At 26.4% G+C, this 27,306-nt stretch overlaps 1 protein-coding gene across 1 annotated transcript in view; it reads right to left on the bottom strand.

Moving 5' to 3' along the window:
* LOC145829422 (importin subunit alpha-6-like) overlaps window positions 1-26,257 on the bottom strand; it is a 31,264-nt gene extending 5,007 nt beyond the window's left edge. Inside the window, exons 1-10 of the mRNA XM_082937203.1 lie at window positions 26,121-26,257; window positions 21,557-21,626; window positions 19,060-19,164; window positions 11,075-11,298; window positions 10,770-10,858; window positions 8,729-8,831; window positions 4,879-5,009; window positions 4,434-4,545; window positions 4,143-4,255; window positions 262-402 (exon numbers count right to left, since the gene is read on the bottom strand). Of these exons, the coding sequence (XP_082793329.1) occupies window positions 262-402; window positions 4,143-4,255; window positions 4,434-4,545; window positions 4,879-5,009; window positions 8,729-8,831; window positions 10,770-10,858; window positions 11,075-11,298; window positions 19,060-19,164; window positions 21,557-21,626; window positions 26,121-26,237 (1,205 nt within the window). The 5' untranslated portion in view covers window positions 26,238-26,257. The remainder of the gene's footprint in view (window positions 1-261; window positions 403-4,142; window positions 4,256-4,433; window positions 4,546-4,878; window positions 5,010-8,728; window positions 8,832-10,769; window positions 10,859-11,074; window positions 11,299-19,059; window positions 19,165-21,556; window positions 21,627-26,120) is intronic.
* Window positions 26,258-27,306: the final 1,049 nt, after the last annotated feature.

The following is a 27,306-nucleotide window of genomic DNA, read 5'->3' as shown; positions in this document are numbered from 1 at the left end:
AAAAAAAGTTACATCTAAAAAATTTTGTGTATAGTTACACTTATTAAACGCTTTTTAACAACAATAACCAGTTTAAAATTATACAAAGTCTGTAGATTAGTTTTACAAATTTTTTAAGTAAAATTATATGTTTTATACTTATTTTCATTATTAATTTTATATATAGCTTTTATTTAAGTATAAAAAAATTTTAGAAATAAACTAAGAAATAAGTCTACGTGATAAAAATAAAGTAAAGTTTATAAATTAACTCAAATAAACTTTATTTGAGGACTACTACCACAAAAAGTAGCATTATTTATGGTCCAAGCGCATTCTTTTTTCGTTCTAAAATCTTCACAGTTCATAACACGAAGCAATTTAGGAAATATTTGTGAGTCTATAACTTGTTGCAACTGGTTCCTTTAAATCAAATTAATCAAATTTTACAATTAAATACTTAGTTTTCGAAATTATTATCATGATTTGTTTTACTACGTTGAACGCTTAAATACTAGTTAGTAATTGAAAACAAAAACATATATATAACTTTTGTTAAATATACATTATGTAAATGTAAACCCCGTTTTTAGTTACTTATTTAGAAGAAGAACAAAATCATATCTCCTTAAATTTATTATAATGGAGCTAAAAAATATTTTCTACTCAAAAACTTTTTCAAATTTGCTTCAAAAGTAGAATAAATAATTAAGCTGAGAACTTAATAACTTTTTGATAAACTACTGTATATACCTGCATTTTTAAAACAAATGAATGATTAACTAAAGTTTTATTAGTCTGTTTCGCTAGACTAATTTTTATATATTAAATATTCAAAACCCAATAATCTAAGTATATAAAACTGAAAGAAGCTGATCGCGGAAAACAAAGTCTTTTCAAACTAACAGGATCCGGACCCTGCCGAATTTCAACTAGGATCCGGCCGGTTCCGAGTATGTTTTTTTATATTTTTTATATTTTAGTTATCTAGCAAAAGATGGCCGGTTCCGAATCTTGGATCCAGTAGATCACTACTATTTTACAACAGAGTGTTCAAAACTTTTTTAAATAGTATTTTAGCATTGGAAAACATTAATGCATGATAAAATTTAATTATCTAAATATATGACAAAATATTTTCTTTAATAGACTTAAGTACTTTCTCTGATAAAGTATTTAACTTTTTACCATTTTTCGTTATGTGTATTTTTTGAGTATGAACCTAATCGAATATTGTTGAAATTTTATCTTTCTTGTTTTTTAACCCTAAAATTAAACTCAAAAGTGAAAACTTCATTTTAAATAAACTCATATTATCCTTAAAGCGTTGTCTTTATTCTTTTAGAACTCTAACTAATTTGATCACTATAATGGAAACAGCAGTTGTAGATTTGCATAGCAGTTTGTAAAGAGTTAAAAATCCAGTAATGTCACTTTATCAGATAATATATATTTTTTTTATGTAAAGGTTCTAAGCATAAAATATTAAATACTATATGTTAACATTTTGAAAATGAATGTACTTTTTGAGATTATGTTAGTTTACCAAGTTAGACTTCAGCAGACAGGGTTGGTTGTCCCTCATAAAAGCAAAAAAAAACTAGCTAGAGTTTGTAAAAACCTTTTTAAATCACGAAGAGCATAACTGAAAATATATGCTTGGAAATTGTATTTTTACAAAACGATATAAAGTTTATATAAAGTTATTATAGTATAAAGCATATTTTTGTAAAAGCGTTATAACTTTTAAAACAACAGACATTGAGTGCATATGTTGAACTGAGATAAGCATGTTTATTTTTATCTGTTTACAACAGTAAAAGTCAGTTATTAAAATATAAACTTATATAATAACATGCCAAAGGTATATGACACTAACGATACATTTGGCTCTTGGCAAACCACGAGTTCTAACAGTGTAAAACCTAAGTCTTTATCAGCCAGCATCAGCCTCTCTAAGATTGCTACTAAAAACGCTACGCGTGCGCAAACGGCTGAAAAAGCTTCATGTACTTGTAAACATATTCGAAAAAGTTATCAAGAGTACACAATTTATGACCAACACAATGTTATCAGACGACCCAATTGTAGTAGCAGAAGAATATAATATAGTTTAAAAGGCTTTGATGGTTATAACTTTATAAGTATTTAAACAGAATTATAAGAAAAAAAAGGTTAGTTCTTATGAATAAAAAATGGTGTTTTCAAACTAAAAAAAAATACTTTGTAACACTTTAATAGTGTTTTGAAGTCGAAAGTTGCTTTCTTTCTTTCTTTTCTCTCAAATTTATTAACCTTAAATTCAGTAAACGCGCTTGTTTTTTGAGTTAGTTTTCAGTGTCTTAGTTGATAACGCTCCTATTTCTTGCAAAGTGTTGTGTTTACATCGTACAATTGTACGATGGCGACTGTTTTTTATATGAACTTTTGAATTAAAGTAGTTTATTTGTACCGCTTGCTATATTTGGTTTAGTCGTATTTCTATTCATTATAATACACCTTTTTGTTAAGAGACTCGATTTCTATATATAAGTATTCAAGCATTCTAACAATCTTACTACTTAATTAGGCTAAGCTTAAATGATAGTCTAAGTTATTTAGCTAAATCAATTCTAAACATTTAAGTAACCGTCACCGATATTGTTATAACGCGTTAAGTCAGTTAATACCCAGGTCTGCGTTTATAAGTAACAGCTTCGGTCGATCGGTAAAACTTTGAAAAGATTTTAATATTAGTAACGGACTATTGTAAAAATTTCAAGAAGAATGTTTGAAAACAAAGGAGAAGATATATTTTTAGTGAAATAGTATTTTTTGCAGTTTTGGCTTGTGCCTTCTATTAAACATATTCAGAACAAACTTATTTTGATCGCTTATATCTCGAAAGTTATTTTAAATTTTGTTAAACGGTTAAAAATATCTGAAAGCTAATATAGAAATCTACAAATATAGTCTTCTAAAAAACAAAGTGGTCTCCCCCTAAGCTTTATATATTATTCTTAACTTGTACATAAAAGATTTATTCTAGAGTCTGTTATCAAAACTACTTACAATTTGTAGTTAGTTTCTTATTTAATTCAAAATTAGTAGTTATATTTAAGTCAATATTTTCAATATTTTAATCAATTATATGTTATATATATGTCTTTGTTAGTAATCATTTTTTAGCAAAAGTGTTACTTGTACCATAAAATTATAACTAACTTTTGAGGCTTGCATACTACATGGTTGCCACTGATCAAGCTGAGAAAAATTTCCTGACTTTTCCTTACTTTTTACCAAAGTTTTCCTGACTTTTCTAAATCATACTCTTAAATTAAACTTATTGTAAATTACATAATCTAACACTTGAAACTATATAAAGCTTTCAATCTAATTTTAATACAGGTTAAAAACAACGGTTTTTTGCTGAATTCTATCAAACTTCCAGTACACCACTTAAACCATCTGTGTATGATTCATGTTTGTAATAAACAGTTCTATCAGCAAAATACTTGTATTATCACCTTATAAACACAGCTTGTCTGAAAAAGGACACAATTTTTTAGCATTTCCTAGCATAAATGTATCTAGATAAACAAATGACATATAAGGAACTTTTACAATTTTTGTGTATATATCAGTTTCACTATGGAAGTGTCCTTGCTACAGATCATCAATACTAAAAAGCTTACAAAATCTGCTTGTTCAAGTAGGGTACTTGTTCAATATGTTAATAGAAACTGTTTGCAGTTGTATAAAGGATATTTTACTAATTTATACCAGGTGAAGGCATTGGAAATAAAATTAAATATTTTTGCAAATTTCCAGGAAAATTTTGGATTTTTTTCTGACTTTAAAGGACTTTTAATAAATTTTTACCGCTTAAAGGCTTTGGAAAACAAGGAATTTTGTAAATTAAAACTGACAAAATATGTTTTTTTTTTTAATTTTATAAAATTTCCTGACTTTTCCTGACTTTTTTTCAAAACCCCCCATTTTTACCTGACTTTTCCTGACTTTTGTAATTTTTTTAAATTTTTCCTGACTTTTCCTGATTTCCTGACTTTTCCTGACCGAGTGGCAACCATGATACTACAACTTACATAATTATGTATATTCATATTATGATTACAAACTGAAAATTTTTAAACTTAAGTTGTTTTCAATTTAATCCAATTTACCTTGTACCAGCAGTTAAATTAGATATAGTCCAACAAGTTTCTTTCTTTATTGACTCTTTTTCAGAAAATAGTAAAACTTCAAGAGCTTTTAAAACTGAACAATCTAAAATTACCTATGTAAAAAAAATTACAAGTTGTTAATAGTTTAAATCCGTAAAAGTTTTACTTTTAGCCATATTTAGTATTTTAATAAATACATACAAATTTATTTAAAAATCTCTTTAATAAAAATCTAGGCTTAGTATGTTTACAATATTTTTTTTTGTAAAATTGAGTAAAACAAAAACTAACTTGTGTTTGAATATCATTTCCAGTAACTATATTTCCTACAGTTCTTAATGCGCTAGATACAACCGTGTGCTCGTCATAATACAAAAGTTCAACTAAGCGCCTTGCAAGCCCACTATTAGACAATTTGCATAATATATTTTTTCATTTTTTTAATTTAAAACTATTAGTATCAATAGTATTCGCTTTAAATGTTTGATTAAAACACCTTGTTAATGTTGAAATGTTTCAAACTTATATTTTTTAAATTAAAAATTCAAGCAATATCAAAATATTAATATTTTATTAAACATAAAAAGTACTTTCATAAAACAAAAAGTTATTAAAGTTTACTTTTATTAAAAAAATATGAATCAATAAATATCCTGAAAAACAACCTAACATAAAAGAGTTATGATTAGGAAAACCTTGTACTCAAATTATTAATCATACAGTTTAAAAAACATACCTATCCAAAATTTTCTGTATATTATCGTTTATTCCGTCGGACAAATATGAAATCGCCCAGCAAGTATCAGCTACAATGTTAGCATCATCAGCAAAAATTAGTTGGGCTAATAATGGAATAAATTGTTCAACCTGAAAATTTTTCACGAAATATACTTAATGTTTATTTAAGACACGATTTATTTAAAAACGTCTTTGTATTTAATTATATTGTACATCTTCTGCTAATCAAAGCTCATCATTTATTTTTTAAGAAATAAAGTACAAAAGCTATAAATGTATTCTAAATGGCATTTTATTACTGTAGACAAACATTTAAATTCAAATACTTTAAATGACAGGAATAGATTTGCAACGTGTTAAAAACATATCTACAGTCACCTCTCGCGAATCTACGCACATTGTGTCCACAGCAAAAGTGCGCAACTAATCTAGAGTACGGAATTAAACGAGAGGTAGCAAATAACCTAATTTATTAACAGCTTTCTTATAGTGCAATAAATCAAATACAGTTTAGAGACTTTCTCTCTTTTTGGGCTTACAAAAATATTTTTCATTCAAATTGTACATACATGTGAAAAGTTTTTTACAAAAACTGTTTATGTGTAAAAAAAGTATTTTTTTTCTACCTTGTTCCTTGCCCATTTAAGATTAAACTTGTCTTGCATGGTATTATCAACAAAAACATCGGCAAAAGCCTGCAGAGCAGAAGCCTAAACTTTCGTATGCCGTGAGACAAGCTCAAGTTTAACAAAAGGGTTGATCATACCAATTCGATCACCAGACCACAAGCCTTCGGTATACTAAGACCGGTTTCGTCCTTATTAGGACTCGTCAGTCAGTCAAAACCGAAAAACTCGCAGTCATCAATCTACAAACAGTTTATCATGTCAGTTAGGCAAAACATAAAAATGAACGGCAAAAGACAATGCTGACGTCACTGACATGATAAACCGTTTGTAGAATGATGACTGCAAGTTTTTCGGTTTTGACTGACTGATGTGTCCGAATAAGGACGAAACCGGTCTCAGTCTACCGAAGGCTTGTGGTCTAATGATCGAGTAGGTATGATCAACCCTTTTGTACAACTTGCATGGTATTAGAGAAAGGTAATTTATTTTTAACACACAAGAAAAGTTTAATATAAGGTGGGCAAGGAACAAGTTAGCTAAAAATAAAAAAAATATTGAGTTGAAATGAAACTTTATGTCATAAATATTGTGAGGAATTGAACATAGTACCCCGATTGATTTGAAGGTATAAACGTTCGGCTAAGAAAACTTAAATATAAAAAAGCAAAGCCTTCAAGTTTAACAGATTCCTTATGGAAGGCACAAACTAAAAATACAAAAATCTAACTATATTAAAATCTATCTCCTCCTTTATTTTTCAAAATATTTACTTTGATTTATTTATAGATTTTTTTGAAACATATAAAAAATTAAATGTATTGTTAACTAAATAAATACAACAAATGTAACTATTCAAAAATATAGATTTAAGCGTTTGTTAACAAGAGATCCTAGCGAAACAAGTTCACCGGAATATAAAATAATAACAAACTATACAGTATTTAAACATATTATTTAAATATAAAATACGTAATTTAAATATTACTAATGAAGTTAATAGATTACAAGTATTGTATAGTTTTATAACAGTCGAATTTAACATTACGTATTTCATCTATTATTAACCATTAATCTATAAAAATCTATAGAAATTAATTTTATTTTTAATAGACACATGTATACACCTGCTTTAGCTTCTACTCTTTCCTTACAGTATTTTTTTTTTGCAGAGCTTCGTTGAAGTGTGTTTATCCGTCAACACACAAAAACATGTGTTAGTGCAATAAAAAAAGGATACTGTATAGTTTGTTATTATAACAACAAATGTACAATTTTTTGAATTTTATTTTTGATTTTTTGAGAATTCTAAAATGCTTAACTAATCGAGAGTGCGTAAAAAAATGAGGGCGTAGATTCGCGAGAGGTGACTGCATATAATAAAAAAACATACATACTTAACAAGGTTGCCAAAGTTTTTTGAAAATTTTTTCAGGTTTTCTAAATTTCTTCAAGGTGTTTTGAAAATAATTTTTTGGTCCATTTTTAGTATAAAAATAAATGTTAAATAAAAAGCTATCTTAAATAGTATAACAACATTTAAAAGGTACTGTAAACTTACTTTAAATGTGTTTGTTAATAAAAAAACAATTTCACTGCTAATTTTTTTATAAGATAAATTTTTTGTACTTATTGAAATTTCATTACTTTACATGTAAAAACTCTTTAAAAATCTAGGTTTTTTCAGCTTTTTTCAAAATTTTTCTAATCTACGTTTTTCCAAGACTCTACGTTTTTTTGGCAAACCTTATTTAAGTATCTAAACAAAATTAGTAAACAATATAACAATGTAAATTACATCTAATTATAAATTCAAAAAACACTAGTTAAGATTATGGTTAAAGAAAAAAAGCAAACAATAAGTAATATCAAAACATTAATATTTAAAATTTTAAAGAAAAACAAGTATCTAAAAGCACTTAACAGAGAAAATTGCTTTATTTTTTATGGAAAACTATTACTCTTGTTATTATTTTATACTTCTCTCTTTAAGGGCGTAAAGTGGGTAAAGAACTATTTTAAAAATTAATATTTATTTTTACATAAGTATCAAAACTAACAGTAACTTTTTAACTCATATTAATTTTCGAATTAAGTTATGAGACATAAGCGATCAAGGTAAAAGAGTTCAATTGGTTTTTAATGGAAGGCGCAAACTAAAAAGGCAAAAATAAACTATTACTTTAAAAATCTATCTGCTCCTTCAGTTTTTGAGCAACTATTTTAAAATATGCCTAAAGAGTAATATTTAATAAACTTTGTAAACTTGTAGGAAACATATTTATTTTTTTTTATTAATTCATTTTTATAAGTTAAAGAAAACTTTATTTTATTTCGGTTTTGGCAATATTTAAATAAGAACTTTCTTCCTTCAAGTTGTTCGTAATACACGGTTGTCAAAGTTTTTTGATAAATTTCTTCCAGGTTTTCAGAATTTTTCTCAAGGTTTTCAAAAGTATAATTTTTTGCGTATATTTTTAGTATAAAATTAAGTTTAAGGTAAAAACTGTCTTAATTAGTATAAAACATGAAAAATATATTTTAAGGCTACTTTAAATGTGTTTTTTAACAATAATACTTACTATCAAAATTTCATTACTTTACATGTAAAAATTGTTTAACATTTCTTTGTTTTTATTGATTTTTGTTCAAAATTCCAGGTTTTTTTAGCCAAAATTGTCAAGTTCAAGGTATTTCAAGGTTTCCAGGTTTTTTTGGCAACCCTGATAATATCAAAAATAACACTTCCTGAAAACTTGAAATAAATTATTTTTAAAATGAAGGAGGAAATGGATATTTTAGTCAATTTAACAAAATTCGGACAAAATCAGCTGAAAGAAAAAAATATTTATTAACATTTATTTTAATTCCTTAAAAAGCAAACTATACTGTTATCTAATTATATTTTAAAGTTAGTATGCGTTAATTTAAAAATAATTTAATATATGACTAGTATTTAATTTATGTATAAACGTTTGAAAGTAAAATTATAAATCAATATCTTAGTTTTTGTCATAAAAATTTATTAGTACTAAAAATAAACTGCTTAAAAGTTAAACTTAATAAACTTTAAATACTAAATACATCACAGATCCTGTACCATTACCTACATATTATTAGCAATAGTTGTGTAAAAAAAGGTACATTGTAATTTAAAACAATCAACACGTATTGCTAATTTTTATTATATAACTTTTAAACCACATAAAACCAACTAAGAACCTCTTTATAATCAGGTGGAGGTTTTTTGCCACGACAAAGGTTTGATATAGACCAAACGACATTTCTTAACATTGAAACTTGTATGCTTGAACTCATAGCTAGTCTAAAATAATGTAGGTTTTATAATTAAGTCCAAATTTTTCTTTTAAGAAAAATATAAGCAAAAATTGCTGCCCAATTTAATACTGAATATGTTTACTACATCATTAGTTGATTAAAATGTTACTAACGTAAAATTATTGCTTAGGTATTTCTTATTGATAAAAATAGGCGATCAAAATGATTTCCTTATTTTACGCTTCTAATTTTTACGTTTATAATTTTCACAAGATATAAATTTTAAGTTTCAATTTGCGTTATTTCTAATTGTAAGCTTTGATTAGGTAGGTGTCCGAATAGCATAGCTACACATTAGCACATAGTAACACTTTTGCACGGCGTCACTCTAGTACGGAGCGTCTTTTTTGCACAGATTGTCACTCTAGCACAGTGTTCATTTAGCACGGAGTGTCACTTTTGCAACGAGCAATACTTTAGCCTGAAGTAACACTTTTGCACACACATTAGCACAAAGTGTTAATTTTGCACGTAGCTTGACTTAAACAGAATTCATACATTTTTGTTAATGAATTTAATAACAATAAAGAATATAAAAAATTGAATTATTATAACTGAACTTCATACAGCAGGGTTTCCGAAACTTTTTTTTGAAGAAGTTAAAAAAGCAATGACAACCTCTAATATGATTTATTAATAAAAATATTTTTCAATACGCCTAAGACCTTGTTACTTATTATCTTTTTAATTTTTATCATCAACTCCAGAATATCTAGTGAAGTTTAAAACTATGGCCTTATAGTCCTTTTACTAGTCACAGCCCCCTTTTGTCCCTTTCCATCTTATAGCTCCCTAAATTTCTAAAATGTTTACCAAGGGGGCCATATTTTCATTTTGGAAAAGCCTGTCATACAGGAATCAGCCTGTTGAGTACGCTTTTTAGGCTAAATTGTGAATTCGAGGGAAGAATAGTTATCTATTATATATATTACTAGGGCAAATAAAATGGCTTTTAAGTTCAAAAACTAAAAAAAAAACATCTTTGTTAAACTTTAATATAAAAATTAAAATTTATTAGTTAAAAAATTTTTGATCTAATAATCATTAAATTTATTAATTTTATAATATTATTAAAATACGTAGTTTTAGTTTAAGATTCGACTTGTAACACATTAAAACTTGTTAACTTTTAGTTTAACATTTTGCTTAGTTCGTCTTTATACTCTTGAAAATAAAAGTATAAATTTTTTATAAGCATCATGCAAAATGACGCCCTGCTAAAGCATCGCTTCGTGCTAAAGTGTCGCTGCGTGCTAAGCTGTTACTATGTGCTAAAGTATTATTCTGTACTAAAGTGACGCTGTGCTATTCTAACCCGTTCTCGCTTCGACTTGCTAAAAAGCACGCTGCGAGCCAAAAACTTGACCGGAGGGCTGTAGTTTGCCAAACCGCTTCTTTACAAGTTTGTCTTAGTCATAAAATGTGTTAACGATGTTTAAATATTAATACCTACTATAAAATTCATATACTTTATTAAATAAAATCTTGATTCTACAAAAATTACTTACGGTAAAATAAATACAAATACATGTTGAACTTAGGCTATACAGACGATACTAAGTTGATCTGTTAAAATAATTAGGTATCAAAATTATTAAAGCTAACTTACAAGTAAGACATTGCAGGGTCATTAGATTAGTTAAAAGTCGCATATTAGGTAAATTTACATATGTACAATTTTTTAATATTTAATTCTTTTCAGTATGTATGTCAAAATCGGTTTAACTTAATGATATGACAATGGTAAATAACTTTTTATAAACTTTTCTCTTCTCATAACAAACTTAAACAATTTTAAAGTTTAAATTAGAAAAATGGAGCTGTTTTAAACTAGTATTTAAAAACAAAAAATATGTTATTTTCCATAACTTTTAAATATAAAGTCGAAATTGAAATTATCATCAAATAATTATTTTACACTTACTCTAACAAAGGTTTTACAGCAGCTTGGCTAATAACGTAGTCTCTTCCTTTACTACCATCTCCTGCAATATTTCCAAGAGCCCAAACAGCCTAAACCAATATTTTTTGATAAACAATTTATTCTATTTCAAACTATATTCTGAGAGTATATAAAATGTTAGGTTTAATTGTGAAAACTAGAGTAATAACTTTAAATCTAAAAAGTTCTATTTGACTTTTAGTAATGTTAATTAAAATGAACGCATTTTTATAAATTTTGTGGTTAGAAGACTAAGTATAAACTACTAAAAATGGTATAAATATTACCTGGTCAGCTACTTCAAAGCTTTCGGACTTTAACAGAGAAACAAAAACAGGCACAGCACCAGCATCAATAACAGTCTTAGTTTGGAAAGAATTTCCTGAAGCTATATTAGTGAGCGCCCATGCAGCTTCAAACTGTATATGTGGATGACTATTAAGCATGAGTAATCTAACAAAATCCGGAACGAGGCCAGCTTTGATAACGTCATTGATTGGAGGGTTTGGTTCTAGTTTAACAATTTTACTTTTGAAATTACTTACAACAAATATCGAAATTAATAAATAACACTATATATATAATTTATTGAAATGGCGATTTTAAAAATTCTGGTACATATGTTTCATAAAGCTTTAATCATCAGCCAGTTAAATTCAAAATCGATCTCCAGAATATAACGCCTTTTAACGTTAGATCTTATATATATATATAAGATGTAACGTTAAAAGGCGTTAAATCCTGGAGATCCTGATAAGCTAAGCTTATCGGAATATATACCACAGATGTTCTTGTGCTAAAACTTTATTTCAACTAACGGCGTTTCACTGCTCTTAAATAAACTTAAGAACAGATCTACGGAGTCTCAAAAAGTTCTAAGAATAGAATAACAAATAACTATTCTTACTAATTCTAACAAATAATAATAATTCTTACAAAAAACTATTATATTACAAATAACTTTTCTTAGAGCTTTTTGAGACTCCGTAGATCTGTTCTTAAACTTATTTGAGAGCAGTGAAACGCCGTTAGTTGAAATAAAGTTTTAGCACAAGAACATCTGTGGTATATATATATATATATATCTATAGACGAATCAAGCTTTATTTTAGTGGTTTTGTGTTATTTCTAAATCAAAAAGCATTTCATTACAAAAAATCTTATTTTCAAACAAACAAAAGAATAAAAAGTAAAAAATACCAAGACAAGTTGTTCTACTATTGACTCATTTAGAATAGAAATTTTCTAGAAATATACCTCAATCTTGTGCTACACAAAATTAAACAACAAAAGCAATACTTAAGCTAACTTTTATCTAATGAAAAATTATTAACTCATATTTACAACAGCTTGACTTTTAAAAAAGCTAGGGTTCAAAAACCAATCAATAAAAAAATTGAATCAAAGTCAGTGATGATATCAATTTTTGGACTTAGATCAAGATAGTTTGAAAATATAAATCTTTATTTGAAGATACAATGTCAAAACATATAACTTACAGCATTTAGGAAAAATGTTTGATGTATTTTAGAAAACTGTGTTTCCATTTGAAATTTGTTTCAAAGATTTTTAGTTTAGCTTTTAAATAACGTTATTAGCTTGATTAAATAATTATATTGTACATAAATTTTTAAATTATAAGAATTAACTAGAGAGTTTCAGATTTTATTCTGTAGTTTTGGTTTGCTAATGTAGAAAGTTTAATTTATGAAAAACTTTAAAACTATATTAGGGGGTTAAACATTTTTTGTAAAGAAAGCTTAAGTTATAAATCATGAAGTACTTTTTCACAAACATTAAAATTTCAATTCTATTTTAAGATATAGTCAGTTTAGTAAATCTTTTTCATCACTGGCTTAATTAAGAAAGTTTCATTTTTTTAGCAATTAACCTCAAATTTTAATGAAGTGTTCCTTAATTATAAAATAACCTATTCTAACAATTTTCAAAAAAAAAAAAACATTTTTGCAGCTTTGTAACTTTTTGAGCTTACTACGTCCTTAAAACAGAATTTTATCATATTATGACTTTGTTTATGTCAATATTTATAGTTTGAAAATTTATTAAATTATCTTGGCTTTTTGAGTTTCAATTAAAGATCTACTGGATACGACAAGATCTGATGTTGACAATCAGTCAATGTGGAACATCCAGTAGTCAAACTAGAACATATAATAGTCAATGCAAAACAGCCAGTTTTTAACACGAACAGAAACAAGGAACATACAGTGATAAACAGGGAAAATCCAGAGCACTGAAAACTGTCAAGCAGTCTTAAACATATAACTGTCAAAAAGGACTGTTATACAATTTGAAGTTACACGTAGTATTACAAATAGAATAAGACCTTATAAGGTTTGTTTTTATTTTAAAAATAATCAAAGTTCGATTTTATTATAAAACTTTAGGACTAAAGGAGAAAAAATAATTGTTATTCTCAAGAGAGTCATATTTACTCCCAAAATACCTAAAAAATATTTATATTCCTTTTTAGATAAATGTTTGTAAAATTGTAAATAAACTCCTTGTTATACTCCCTAAAACATAAAAAATCTGAATTGTCTGTGATGGATATTTTGAGAAATTTAAATAATAAAAATACCTTATATTTCCTGAAAAACACCAATTATTTTTGGAAAGAATAGCAGTTTTTGATAATAAAAGATAATATACTTTTTTTTTCAATTCAAAAAGTTTTAAATTTGTTTTTAATAAACACTATACCAGAGAAAATAAAAAACCTAAAAAAAAAAACGTTTGTGTAAAAACTATTGAAGTATTTTTAGCAGTTGCTGTATGCTTTAATTATGATATAAGTTTTTAAACTTAAAAATACCAAAAATTTGCCACATATAAGCTTACATAACTTTTAAACACTTATAGCAGGATAAAACATAAAACCAAACTTAGTTTTTTACAACAAGAAACCCAGCTGTATACAATTGAATGAAATTCTTGGTTTAATTTTTTTGTCACTGAAATGGTCCATTGCCGCTTGCCTGCCCAATGGTTAATAAGGAAGATTCAATGGTCGATAAGGGGTACCTAATGTACTTAGAGAAAGACCTGATGGTCGATAAGGAATATCTGATTTTTATAGTGAAATATCCATTAGATGATAACAAACAACATCAAATGTTTGATGTGAAAAATTACATATTTGAAAAGGAGTATGGAATATTTTGTAGAAAATCCTATGGTTGTCAAGGCAGATCCGGAAGTCAAATTGGAATTACTAATGGTAGAAGTGAATGATCCAGTGGTCAACATGGAAAAAGTAGTAGGACGAGTACCTATAAAATTTGAAATAATAATAAAATATTTAAGTTTCTCAAACCGTCCTGGTATGTCAATCGTTTTTTGTGATTTTTTTGTTTTTACTAAATACAGGGTTGCCAAATGTTCTTGGCAATTTTTCTCCAGGTTTTTAAAATAACACGTCTAAGGGTCTACTTTTAGTTTCAAAAATTAGGTTTAGGGTAAAAACTGTTTTAAATAGTATAACGACATTGAAAAAAGGTTTTAAACTTCTTTAAATGTATTACTTTTGCTAGAAATACTTACAAAAACATACACTTACATATACTACTTCAAGCAATAATATTGAGTTCAAAATAAAATTTTTGTTGATTTTTTTGAAGCATAATTTTCATATATTGAGTAAGCATTGAAATAAATGATAAAAGCAGCTTGTTAGAGGAATACATTTACATTCCCAGCTTTAGTTTTAATTTTGCTTTCAGTAACACCAATCATGTGGTAGGCAGTGGAAAGAAAAAGTGTTTCTAGCTTGCCTTGTATTAGATATTTTTGAAAAAATACAGATATCAACAATTTTTGGATTAACATCAAAGTTTCAGAAGAAATGGATTGGTATAAGAAAGAAAGTTGTCAGCAACAATATGGAAAAAAAAGTACCTTTTTGACATAAAGAAGCGCAAAGAGGTCATCTCTTACCTCTGCAGAGACCCGATCTAGTAGAAAAGCAGTATTGGATAAGTTTTCTGTATTAAAACCCGATATTCGAGAAGAAACACAATCATTAGAAGCACTTAAACAAGCAACATCAAAAGCTAAATACTTCAAAACAAATACAGCAAAAATTACTTTCCTACAAAGACTGCATTCCTGTCCCACACACAAAGGTAAACCTAGAAGCAACCTTTTAAATGCTAGATATGCAGCAAGTCTTTAGCAGAGAGGCAGTTAATGAAAGATTACAAGAAAAAGTACACTGGAGAAAGGTATTCAGATAAGTTTAGGTGTTGTAGCGTGTAAACAGGCTAACAAACCAAGAAACACAGTTGGTCCAAGTCTCGTTTTTGAAATATTTTAATGTAAATTAACGATGTATTTATTTAATTTGCGAAGTTAAATAAAAACTTTTAATAGAACAAAAGTTATCAGACTTTAAGGAGTATCCCTAAAAAAATATTTTTGCTCTGTGTTTTTTATGTTAAAATATATTTGTTTTAGAATTTTAAATGAGTCAAACTATACTCATATTTTAAATTATTTAGTTTTGTAACAGCTTATAGGTGTTTACTTAATGTTTAATTTAAAGTTTTTATAAAAAAAAACTACTTTTTTACTAAATCTATATAATGAATTTTTCTTAAATAGATTCCATAGGTTTTTTCGAAGAATAATCGTCTAAAACTGAATATAAACTATCTATTATAAAAAAGGGCATACTCTGCAACTGTTTTTTTTTCAATCCAATTTATCTAAGGATTTTTTTAACATATACATATACACATATTTATAATACAAAATACAGCTAGTTTTCGATATGTTTACTGCAGTTTCTATGCGCTTAACATTTCATCAGAACAATGAAGTTCATTAGCAAATGTTTAAAGAATAAGAAAAATACACATTATGATGTGTCAAATAAGTTTGAATAAATTTAGCTAGCTTATTCTAAAAACAACTTCTGCACAAGTTAATTTATGTTTTTTCTTATGTTATTTGTTCTTATTTTACTTATATTGCTACCTTTGTTATTGTTCAAAATGTTTGCTTTTTTTTAATAAACTTTTTTTTTGTGAAGACAGGGTTGCTGTCTTTTCTTTCGTTTCTTTAGCGATGATTCTTTTTATATTTTTTCAATTTCGTACTTTCTCAAGCTACATAAACTACATATTTTGTTGTATTTTGCTTTTGTTTTAGTTCTGCAGAGTATTTAGTATTTTAAATTATAGTCTTTGTTTGCGTCTTTTAGTTCCCATATGTAGTTTGATAATTCCGGGCTATATTTTTCAATTTATTGTTAAACCTTGCCTTGGAATTTTTGTATCTATTTTTGAATGTTGTGCTAGTTGAACCCACGTAAAACTTTGTTTTTATTGTAGCTCGGTAAATTAGATTGCTTGCTAAGCAGTTGTTGGCATTTTTCGTAACTGCAGTTGCAAGTTCTTTTTTGCTGTTTGTGGTTTAGGTTGTTTAAAGTTTTGTTATTGTGTTTGAGAAATTTTCCATGCAGCTATAAGTAATTTCTAGTGTATTCCTGTTAAAAATGTTCATATATGGGTGGTTTGTTTACTAAACTTATACTACATATAATATTCACAGTTTAAAGTTAATCGTTTGTTAATAGAAATCTTAGCGAAGCAATTTCACTGAAATATATAACAACAAGTTTTCACAGTACTCTTTCTTTATTAAACTAACATATGTTTCTGTGCGTTAACAAGTTAAAACAATTCAACGGAGCTCTGTAAAAAAATAAATACTGTAAGAAAATAATAGAAGCTAAAGTCGGTGTATATGTGTGTTTACTAAAGATAAGCATAATTACTACAAATCAGGGACGTAGCTAGCTCAAAAAAGTTACGAATCTGCAAAACATCAAAAATAACGCGTGATGACGTCTAAGAGGGAGCAGAGCAGTTTAAACGGGTCGGTCTTTTTATGGGTACTATTTTATGGGTATTTATGGGTATGTGATTATTGCTGCAATCAAATCTGCCCATAATTTAATGCGACGTCATTTAGGTGTTGTTGCACTTAAGTTGCTGCAATAATATGAAATTTTTGTACTGTTAATTTGTAAAAAAACAATAAAAAGTGTCTAGGCCTCTAAAATGTTAAACTCAAGTTTTTGTTTATACAATGTAAACAATACTGGCTTAAACAAAACATTAAATTAGTTAATTTTAAGTGTTAAAAATTTGCTTATAGTTTAATTTAAAAACCCTTGTTTTTTTACAATAGCCAGATCACTTGAAAATTTAAGGTGTCACTTTTTTATATTAAAGTTTAATTTTGTCATAAAAATTGATTAATGTTTTTTTTTTTGTTTATAATATTTCCACTTTTTATCTCTAATTATTAATATAAAAATAATATTTCATTTTATACCTTTTTTTTTTATACTAGAAAATTTAATATTCTCATTTTATATATTTTGTATTCTATGTAATATTTTGTATTTTTTTTACAACATAAAACATTAAAAAAGTAAAAGTGTCAGCAGCAAAATAGGGGACTAGATAACAGAATTTGTCATAACTAAACTGTTGTAAAATATAGAAAGTAAACATATAAAGTATAACAGTTGTTAAGTTGGTCTTTTTAGGTTAAAATATTTGTTGTAATGCTTATTAAATGATTTTTATGAAATACTAATTCTTTTTAAGTAAGAGTTATTACACAGTTTGATTATGCGGTTTTTTGTTCTTGCACGGTAAACTTAGTTGCTTAATGATTTGAGTTTTTTAATTTTACCATACTTTTTGGTTTCTACCTTTGACCTGTTATATATAAAAAACAAATTTGAATTCAAAAAAATTAACAAAACAGTTAAAACATTAAAACTATTCAGTAATGATTTTCCTAATTCTCAGGACAATGTTGGTGACCATTCCAATGGGGCCATTATTGGTCAACGAACTACTAGTCAAGTAAAAGAAGAGCACAACCCTGTTTTGGCGAATACGAAAAGAAATGAAGTACAACCTATAGACCATAATGCACCAGGGAGGCTAAAACGACGAGTAAGCGAAATAGATGATAAGCATTCCTAATTAGCCAGAAGATTTATTAAGGGCATAGGGGGGGGGGGGGGTAAACACCCTTTTTTGGTTTTTTATCTTATTTTATATAGTTTTTACTAAGCTACAAGATGCTTTTTACAGATTTTAAAAATTCAAAATATTTTTTGAGATATAGCCGGTCAAAGTTGGAGGCAACAATAGGAACCTTATGGGAGGCGCAAACTAAAACGGCAAAAATAGACTATTTCACTAAAAATCTATCTTCTCCTACGTTTTTTGAGATAACTACCTCAAATTTTCAGGAAATGTTCCTTGATATATTTAAAAAATTCTGTCGGAAGGAATTTTAAAAAAATTAAAAAATAAAATTTTTATATAAGAAATAAACAAAAAAAACAATTTTTTTTTAGTTTTTTTGTTATAAAATTTTTATTTTTTAATTGTTTTAAATTCTGTTCCGACAGAATTTTCTAAATATTGCAAGGAACATTTCCTGAAAATTTGAGGTAGTTATCTCAAAAAACGTAGGAGGAGATAGATTTTTAGTGATTTCTAGTTATTTGCTGTTTTAGTTTGCGCCTCCCATAAGGTTCCTATTGTTGCCTCCAACTTTAACCGGCTATATCTCAAAAAATATTTTGAATTTTTGAAATCTGTAAAAAGCATCTTGTAGCTTAGTAAAAACTATATAAAATAAGATAAAAAACCAAAAAAGGGCGTTTACCCCCCCCCCCCCCCCCTATGCCCTTAAGAAACACTAGAAACTTTAAAATCTATTTATTTTTGAATTTTCATACTTTTACGAAATTTATTTTTCAAGTTTGGCAAAATAAACTATGTTCGAGTTCTTTAAAATGTTTCTTAAGTTCAAGTTTGTTTTCCAAAGACGTTGTAACATTTCCAATTCCCTTTAAACCAAGATTAATTTTTGTTCTTTCAATGAGCTATTGGAAATTTTAAGTTATGTAGCTTATTTTATCGTACTTCATTGGCAATTATAATTTTTACAGGTCCTTCATTATTCAAAACTAAACAAACCTAATAAATAAAGTAAGGAGTTACTCCTCAAAACTGAGAAAAAAAAAACAAATTTTTAACTGATTACTAGGTAGTTATTTTCCGTTTATAGTAACAAGCTTATCAAACAGTTCAATTAAATTCATTTCCAACAATAAAAATAAATTTCATAATTTGTAGATGCAACAGTAATTATTGCTACTTTAAAAGAAATTGCGATTAGTAGTTTAAGTTTTTCATGATTATATAGAAGTTACCTTTAGATAAAAGTTTTCGAAACTGTTGCAAAGATCCATACTTATTTTTGATGTCACTTTCTCGTAAGTTGTAAACCATTTCAGCAGTAACTTCTTCAGGTTCATCTGAAAAATAGCATTTCAAATTAAAAAAATATATATAAAATAGTTTAAAAAAAGCATTATATGACTTTAATGCTAAATATATCACTTTAAATAAATAAAGAAGGTTTGATATTTAATGTGTTTAAATAAATAATATTTTAAAGATAACTTTTATTGCTGCATTATTGTATTCTTAATTTTATATTTTTTATACATTATTTTTTACAACTAAAATTACCTATAAAAATTAACATTATTTGAAGTTTTCCTAGACGTAACGTCAAATAAATACATAAGTATGTTTATTGATAGGGTTAGCATTCTTGAGATTGGTATAAACCAGGGTTTCCCGAAGTGAGCAGTACCGCCCCCTGGGGGCAATTTTAGTAAGTCGGGGGCAATAACTAGTAAAGGGGCAGAAGGGGGGAGGCGTTTTTAAAATTTTGAAACTTCCACTACATATTCTTTAGTTGCAGATGAACAGCAAAAAAAGGTCTTAGGTGTTTTTAAATGGTAGTTTTTTGAGTAGTCTTTTTGGAAAGGGCCTTAACCTTTTTTATTTCTTTCAAGGGGGCCATTTGAAAAAAAGTTTGGGAAACCCTGGAATAAACAATATTTGACTTTTGATTTTGCATAGTTGTGTGTGTGACAGTTTAATGCGTTAATTAAAGTACTTTAAATGCTATAAATGTATATAAAATTATTTGAGCAATATTTTTTAGTTATCCTTCATTTTTGTTTAAAAGTTAATGATTTTTGTCACTTATAGTTTAAGTCAAGCTTTTGTTTGTTGTGTAGTGTTAATCTTATTTATTTTTTACTTGTTTTAGTTTCTGTTAATAAAACTAGGGCTCCCACTATAATTTCAGAAAAAAATTCTGGGTAAATTCATGGAAATTAGCAAAGTTCTAGAGAAATTATCAAAAAAAAATTGTCTGATAGATAATTTTAGAGATCAACTATATGTGGCTACTGTTCATACTTTACTTAAATTAATTACAATTTATATGTAAATATTACTGTACTTTTATCATCAAGTTGTTAAGTTTACTTTTATAGATAAGAGTTAAACTTTCGAATCTTTATACCTACTTTCTTTAATTTATGGCAAATATTGAAAACTTTATGCTCTGGACAGTATTAAACTATGTGCAGGAGTAGTGTTCTAGTAGATCAATATAATAGTTAAGATAATACAGTACTTATTCACTTATACGGACATGTTGGGCAAGAATTTTCTGTAAACATGTCCGGACAACCATTTTTTCGGATAAGAACAAAAAATATATTTTAACATAAAAAAATATAACTGCTATATATTATGCAAACTAATATATTATGCATAATCAATAAAAATAGCTCAGCTCCTCTTTTTCTGCTTTAAAATTTTCTTTACTTTATAAAATGTCATACAAAATCAACCTGCCTATGCTAAACTTGTCCATTATAAAAGACTTTGGCACATTGTTTTTTGCCATTTTAAAAACTTATAGTTTATATTAAATGGTTAGTGCAACTCGTATTCCTTTTTTACAGTGTCTTAACCATTTTTAAATCTGGTGTGTTGACGTTTAGTGTCAAACTTGTATAACTTATAGGTAATTAAATAAAACTTTTCATGCACTTCATCTTAAATAAAAAGTGTTTGAATTGAAAATCAAACATAAAAGTACTGTTAATGATTCATTTTCTAAAAGAAACAAACTTAAATTTAGATCAAGTATCAAAAAAAACTTTAAATATAAACTTTAAGTCATATTTTAAATAACGTTGTTTAAAAATGTTTTGGAAATTTAAAAAAATTTGAACTTTTTTCTCAACTGAAACTGTCCGGATAAGTGAAGTCCGGATGAGTGAACAAGCACTGTATAAGAAACATTTTAAATAGTTTTCTAAAAGCCTAATTAATTTTCTAGCAACCTAAAAAATTAAATTGAAATCTATTGTATGATTTTTTTCAATTTTAAGTTTTTTTTTTTTGTATTTTAAAAATTTTTTTTTTTTTTTTGGTCATAAAACTTTTAAACTTCATTTTTTTATTCTGTTAGGAGTATTTTATAGTGTTTATAATAAGAGCTTTCATAAAAGGTTTTAGGTTAATTTTTGTTTAGAAAAATTTTGGATTCCCCTATTGCACTAATATTTTGTTAAGTGGACCATGTATTAAATGTTGCAGGGCAACTAGACAAGGCTGACCTCACTGACTGATACTAGGCAGTAGCTTCATGGTATAACATGATAAACTGTTTGTAGATTGATGACTACAGGTTTTTAGGTTAGAACTAGCTGACAAGTATCAATTAAAATGAGACTTTGGTATAAGTCTACCAAAAGCTTGTGGTTTGATGATTTAGTTGGTATGGACAAACCTTAATTTTAACATAAATTTTAAGATATTGAAAAACTATCTTACTAATATTGAAGTCTTTTACTGGACTCCTAATGTTTCCTTCTACAAGTTTAACATTTCTTCTTTTAAACATCTGAAAAATTAAAATAATTATAAAACATAAATTACTATTTATACTTTAACTCTAAAATAATTATTTGATAACAGTTTGAATTTTATTTAAAAAGAAATAAAAAACAACTTTTATTGTTCAAAATAAGGCTTTTATAATTAATTTTTTAATAATGCAGCTTTCTATTGCAAATCTTGATCTGAGCAGAACTAATTAGTTTTAAAAAAGTTTTAGTCTTTATAGCAAATATTAAGTTTAGCCATATAATTGCATAAAGCATTTGAAATTCTAATAAGAAATTACTTGACTATATGTATATGTAGGTATAATACTTAAATTTAAAATTGAGCCTGAAAACTATAAAACTAATAAAAACTAAATAATAAAAGTATAGAAATATAGAAAAAAGATTTAGACCTGTTTTTTCAAACAAAACTAGCCTGGATTTAAAGAAAAAACAAGCCTGAGTTTTGTAAAAAACATCAAGCTAGTATAAGTTGTACTGAATTACACAAAGTTATTCAAATTTTTTAAGAATTCTGATTAATGGCTAATGTAGAACAAAAAAAGTTTTAAAAATTAGTTTTTATATGAGGATCACACCTACAAAGTCTACTTATATTTATAAAATAAAGATTTAATTTGTCTTTTTGAAAACAACTTCAATTTCATAGCAGGGTTATTTTATTTACAAGGTCTTTGAGTAAAAGAATATCTTTAGTGCCCAAAAACTGTCCTGAATGACCTTAAACTGTCTTAAGGCATCCTGAGCTGTTTTAAATCCTTTAAAAAATTGATAAATTTAATCAGGGTTGCCACAGATAAAACTGAAAAAAAATTCTGGCTTTTCCTGACTTTTTTTAATAAAATTTTTAACGTTTCTATAGTTACCTGAATATTTGCAACCTTACATTCTTATATTTTTATCCTAATGCACCAAACCTAAGTTAACGTTGTATAGTTTTAATACTGCATATCTGTGTTCTTGTAAGTTGTCTAAACCTACATATGAAATTAAAAAAAAAAGCATTTCTAACGTCATAATCAACACCTGAAGACGAAAAACTCATATAAATTGTCTAGTTATGTATTTACTAATGCACCAAACCTTAAGTTAACGTTGAATAGTTTTAATACTTTGTATATGTGTTCTTGTAAGCCGTCTAAACCTACATATGAAAAAAAAAAAAGCATTTTTGACATCATAATCTGTCATAACTTTGTCAAAAAGTACAACCTGTCATATTACAAACAACCAACATACAAATTGAAAATGTTTAAATTGTAATAAAGATCTGTAAAAAAAAACGACGCTCAAAGTATTTGATTGTTGGACCTGGTGCACGACAAACCTTTACGTTATTGTGTTGCACACCAAGGATACCTTTTAATGTCTTGTCCAGGATTAGTCAACTTTATACTAATTTTTACTTAACATTGGTGGTTTTATCATTGCACATTTGCTTAACCAACTTTTAACAGTGTTAAGTTGTGATTATTTTCGATATAAAAAAAATAGGTTTAAGTCTCTCGTCAAAATTACTAAGTATATGAATATTACTCTGTATTAGAGTTGCATGATTTTATCTTGTTTATATTTAAACGACAACAAAACTTCTTTTTCAACATTTCTATGGTGTATTTGTTGGTGTTTAAGTAGAAAAAATATATTGTACATTTATATTTTAAGCGCTGATTAACATATACAAACATTTAAAATGCTGTGGATGTTTTTATTTAAATATACTTAAATAATTAAAATATAAATTTTGTAATTCTTTATAGTACTCAGCCTGATTTGCTGAATCAACAATTATTTTTATAGTTTCAGTTATCTTTTTTACTCATTTATATCCTTATTCCTAATCTACGTAACTGAAAAATATTAAAAATTACTAAAAAATCAATAAGTTTTAATACATACTTAAAGTTTCAGACAACAACAAAAAAAATTTTGCTGACTCAGTTTTTAAATTAATAAGCCAGATTCGAACCCTGAATTAAGTCAGGCTATTTTGAATTCATTTCTAAAATCTGACAGACTCAGGGTAGTTTTAAGACTATTAATGAATTCAAGACAGTTTTATCAAAGATTTTAAAAGACATTAATTTAAGATAGTTTGTTAGTTTTTTCTATTTAATTTTCTTAAACCAATTTTGTGTAAAAACTCGATTATTTTAATTTTAAAAGTTTATTTTTGACAGTTTTTTTGCCTTATAGTGGCAAGCAGTCTGAAATAAAGTTACTTTTTAGAATAATTGTAACTTAATTTAATTTTTAGTTTATTATGGAAAAAAATGTGTACACCTTTGATGCCTTGCATAACCAATATGAAGAAGAAGATGAAGGCAGTAAGTTTATAGATAACATTAAGTTAGTACATTATTAGCAATAGTTATAGAATGTTTTTTGTTAAATTTTATTTTATTTAGTAATGTTAATATATGTTATTTTTAAGTTCTGAGTAACACTTTTTTTTACAAATTAGGCAACAAGTAAAAAGAAATAGTGATTTGTTAGAAAAAATTAGTATGTTAAAAGTTATTATAATAACCCACAACCGACAAAAAGATCACAATAGCTGCGGAGTACATGTCATCAAGGTAAAAATTAATTTTCTTTTTAGTGTATAAAAATAATAAAACCTCTTTATATTCTTTAATAATTAATTTGTTCATATTAATATTACTATTCAGGCTGCAGAGCAAATACTATCAAGCTATCCAGTTTTCCCAAAAAAATTAAAGATAATAAAACATTGTCAGGAAAACCATTTGAAAAGATTAGATATAGCGACGAGTTTGGTTAGGGATGGAGGTAAAACTGATTTTTACAAGTTTTTTTAATATTAATTAACACCTAGATAAATTAAGAAACTATTAAGACAGTATGTTTCTAAAAGTAAATATTAAAAAAAAATACTCTACAGTTGTAAACCTGAATGCATGCAACATTTGCCAATGGTACCAACCAATTAGCCTTCAAAGACAAAATGTAGATGAGAACAAAAAAATTAAATGGGTTAGATTTTTTATTTATATCAAATATATGTAAATTTTATAATAACTACTAAGTAGTTACGATTTTAACTACAATTAAACTAAACAGTAAACCACTTGATTACAGTTAAGCTGCGACAACTGCAACAAATGAACCATGTAAGATGCCTGAAGATGAAGGACAAGACTTACCATGCACTAAAAATTCAAAAATACTATTGCTGTTAATTCAGGTGTCGATTATGACATCAGAAATGCTTCTTCTTTTTCTAATTTCATATGTAGGTTTAGACGACTTACAAGAACATATATATAAAGTATTATAACTATACAACTTTAAATTGAGGTTTGGTGCATTAGGATAAAAATATAAGAATGTAAGGTTGCAAATATTCAGCTAACTATAGAAGGGTAAATTTTTCAACACGTTTTGTAAGTTTTTTTGAATTTCCAATTTTCTAGTTCAAATAATCAAGGAGTACCACCATAAAACTTTCTTAAAATTGTCTTAAATTGTGCACAAAGTGTTATTGTGATAAATGCCACATGAAAACAAATTTTCAGATAAAATCTCAGAAAATTGAATTCCATGGAGGTGAAAGTTTCTTCAAATTGTTTAAAATTTGGTACAAGATGTTTTTGTGGTATTGTGCAAATTTTTCTTTAGGTAAAACTCAAAGGTATTTATAGTTCTACCCTAATTAACATCACTTCCATTCAAAATTCTTTTTATCTTTATCTTTAATGAGCCATTCAGATTTTTTTTAGAAAACCAAGATTTCTTGAAACATGTTTGTTTTGACTAAGAAATATTAAAATATCATTTATGCATAATTATAAATTCATATTATAAACTGATCTAGAAAGAAAAACAACAATGATTAGCCTGCATTCAAAACTTTATACATAAAAATTAGTTTTCTGTACATGTAAATGTAATTAAACATCTTAGAACAATAATAAATTTACTCTCTACCACATAGTAAATACTTACACTAGATCATAAAAGTTTTTAATTTATTTCTGAAATCAAGTTAGACCCTGAAAAAAGATAAACCGCAAAAGCAATATTTCTTAGAAAACAAGGTTAGCAAAATGCAGTTTTAGTGATGATAAACTTTCTTAAAAGAGCATGTTTAAACTAAATTTCCTGACTTTTCTTTGAAAACCTTTATTTTTTCCTGATTTTCATGACTTTAAGTACCCTGTTCAATAAATCTGTAAATAATTTACTCAAAAGCAACAAAAATCAAATTTTTAAACAAAACAGCTATAAAATACAAAATCGTTAATGGTAAGAACTAAACTTCATTCAAAATCCAAAAAAATAAACTGAGATTTTTAAAAAAATTTAAAACTATCTTGAGCTTTTTATACAAAAATCAAACTGGCCTGAGTCATCCTTGACTTTTTTTAAAAACTTCAAACTAGCATAAGTTATCCTGAGTGTGTGGCAAACCTGTTATAAAGAAAATAAAAACTAGTATAAGAAAATTTATAATTATTAAATGCAACCTGCTCATCTTTTTTCTTTTTTCTTAATTGTATTCCTTCTTCTTCACGTTTTCTTCTAAGTTCATCATTGCATTTAGATTTATTTTTATATATTTTCATATGACTCGTTGTAGACATGCTTTATTCTTAATAATTTAAACTCTGCATAATTAAAATTTATAAAACAAACTTTTGTATTTATGGAGTTATATTGACAGTTACATTATTGTCAAAAATTTTTTTTTTGATACATTTAAACAAAAAAACTAATGTGAATTATTTTTTAATTAACCTTAGTGAGGCTGAGTGATTTTTTTTTTGAATAGTCATATTCATGGTTTCCACTGGTCAAGCTGAGAAAAATTTCCTGACTTTTTATTTCCTGACTTTTCTAAATCAAACTCTTAAATTAAACTTATTCTAAAATACATAATCTAACACTTGAAACTATATAAAGCTGTTCAATATGTTAATAGAAAATTTTTGCAGCTTTATAAAGGATATTTTACTAATTTATATCAGATGAAGGCATTGGAAATAAAATTAAAATTTTTTGTAAATTTCTAGGAAAATTTTGGAATTTTTTCTGACTTTAAAGGACTTTTAATTAATTTTTACCATTTAAAGGCTTTGGAAAACAAGGAACTTTGTAAATTTAAACTGACAAAATCTGATTTTTTTTTAAATTTTATCAAATTTCCTGACTTTTTTTCAAAACCCCCCATTTTTTCCTGACTATTCCTGACTTTTGTCATTTTTTTAAATTTTTCCTGACTTTTCCTGACCGAGTGGCAACACTGCATATTTAAAAAAAAACTTATAAAATAGCTATAACTTAAAAAACTTGCGAAAACATTAGATAGAAGATTACTGCAACTGATTTAAATATGAGCATGAACTTGACTTGAATGGCTTTTTTTGTTTTTTTTTTAACCAAACTTTTAAACCAATTATTTTGAAACTCTTTAATGCAAACTTGGAACTTTTTTTTTTCATTCTAAAGAACGTTTTTTTGCTTTGCTTTTCACATCAATTTCCATCGAATTGGGGTTTGACTTTTATAGTGGGGCCCTTTTAAAAGTTTTGAGTTTTTTCTACTTGTTTTTATTTTACAAGTTTTTCTCCAACAATGATTTTTTTTTTCAAATTTTTTTTTAACATACTTATTAAACTAAGCTCAAACTTGTAATTAATTCTTTTATTTCCT

The sequence above is a fragment of the Thalia democratica genome, chromosome 2 (assembly GCF_965202585.1).
Source record: "Thalia democratica chromosome 2, ktThaDemo2.hap1.1, whole genome shotgun sequence".
Taxonomy (NCBI): Eukaryota; Metazoa; Chordata; class Thaliacea; order Salpida; family Salpidae; genus Thalia; species Thalia democratica.
The sequence above is the reverse complement of the archived record's forward strand: the minus strand, read 5'-3'. Positions and strand labels throughout refer to the sequence as shown.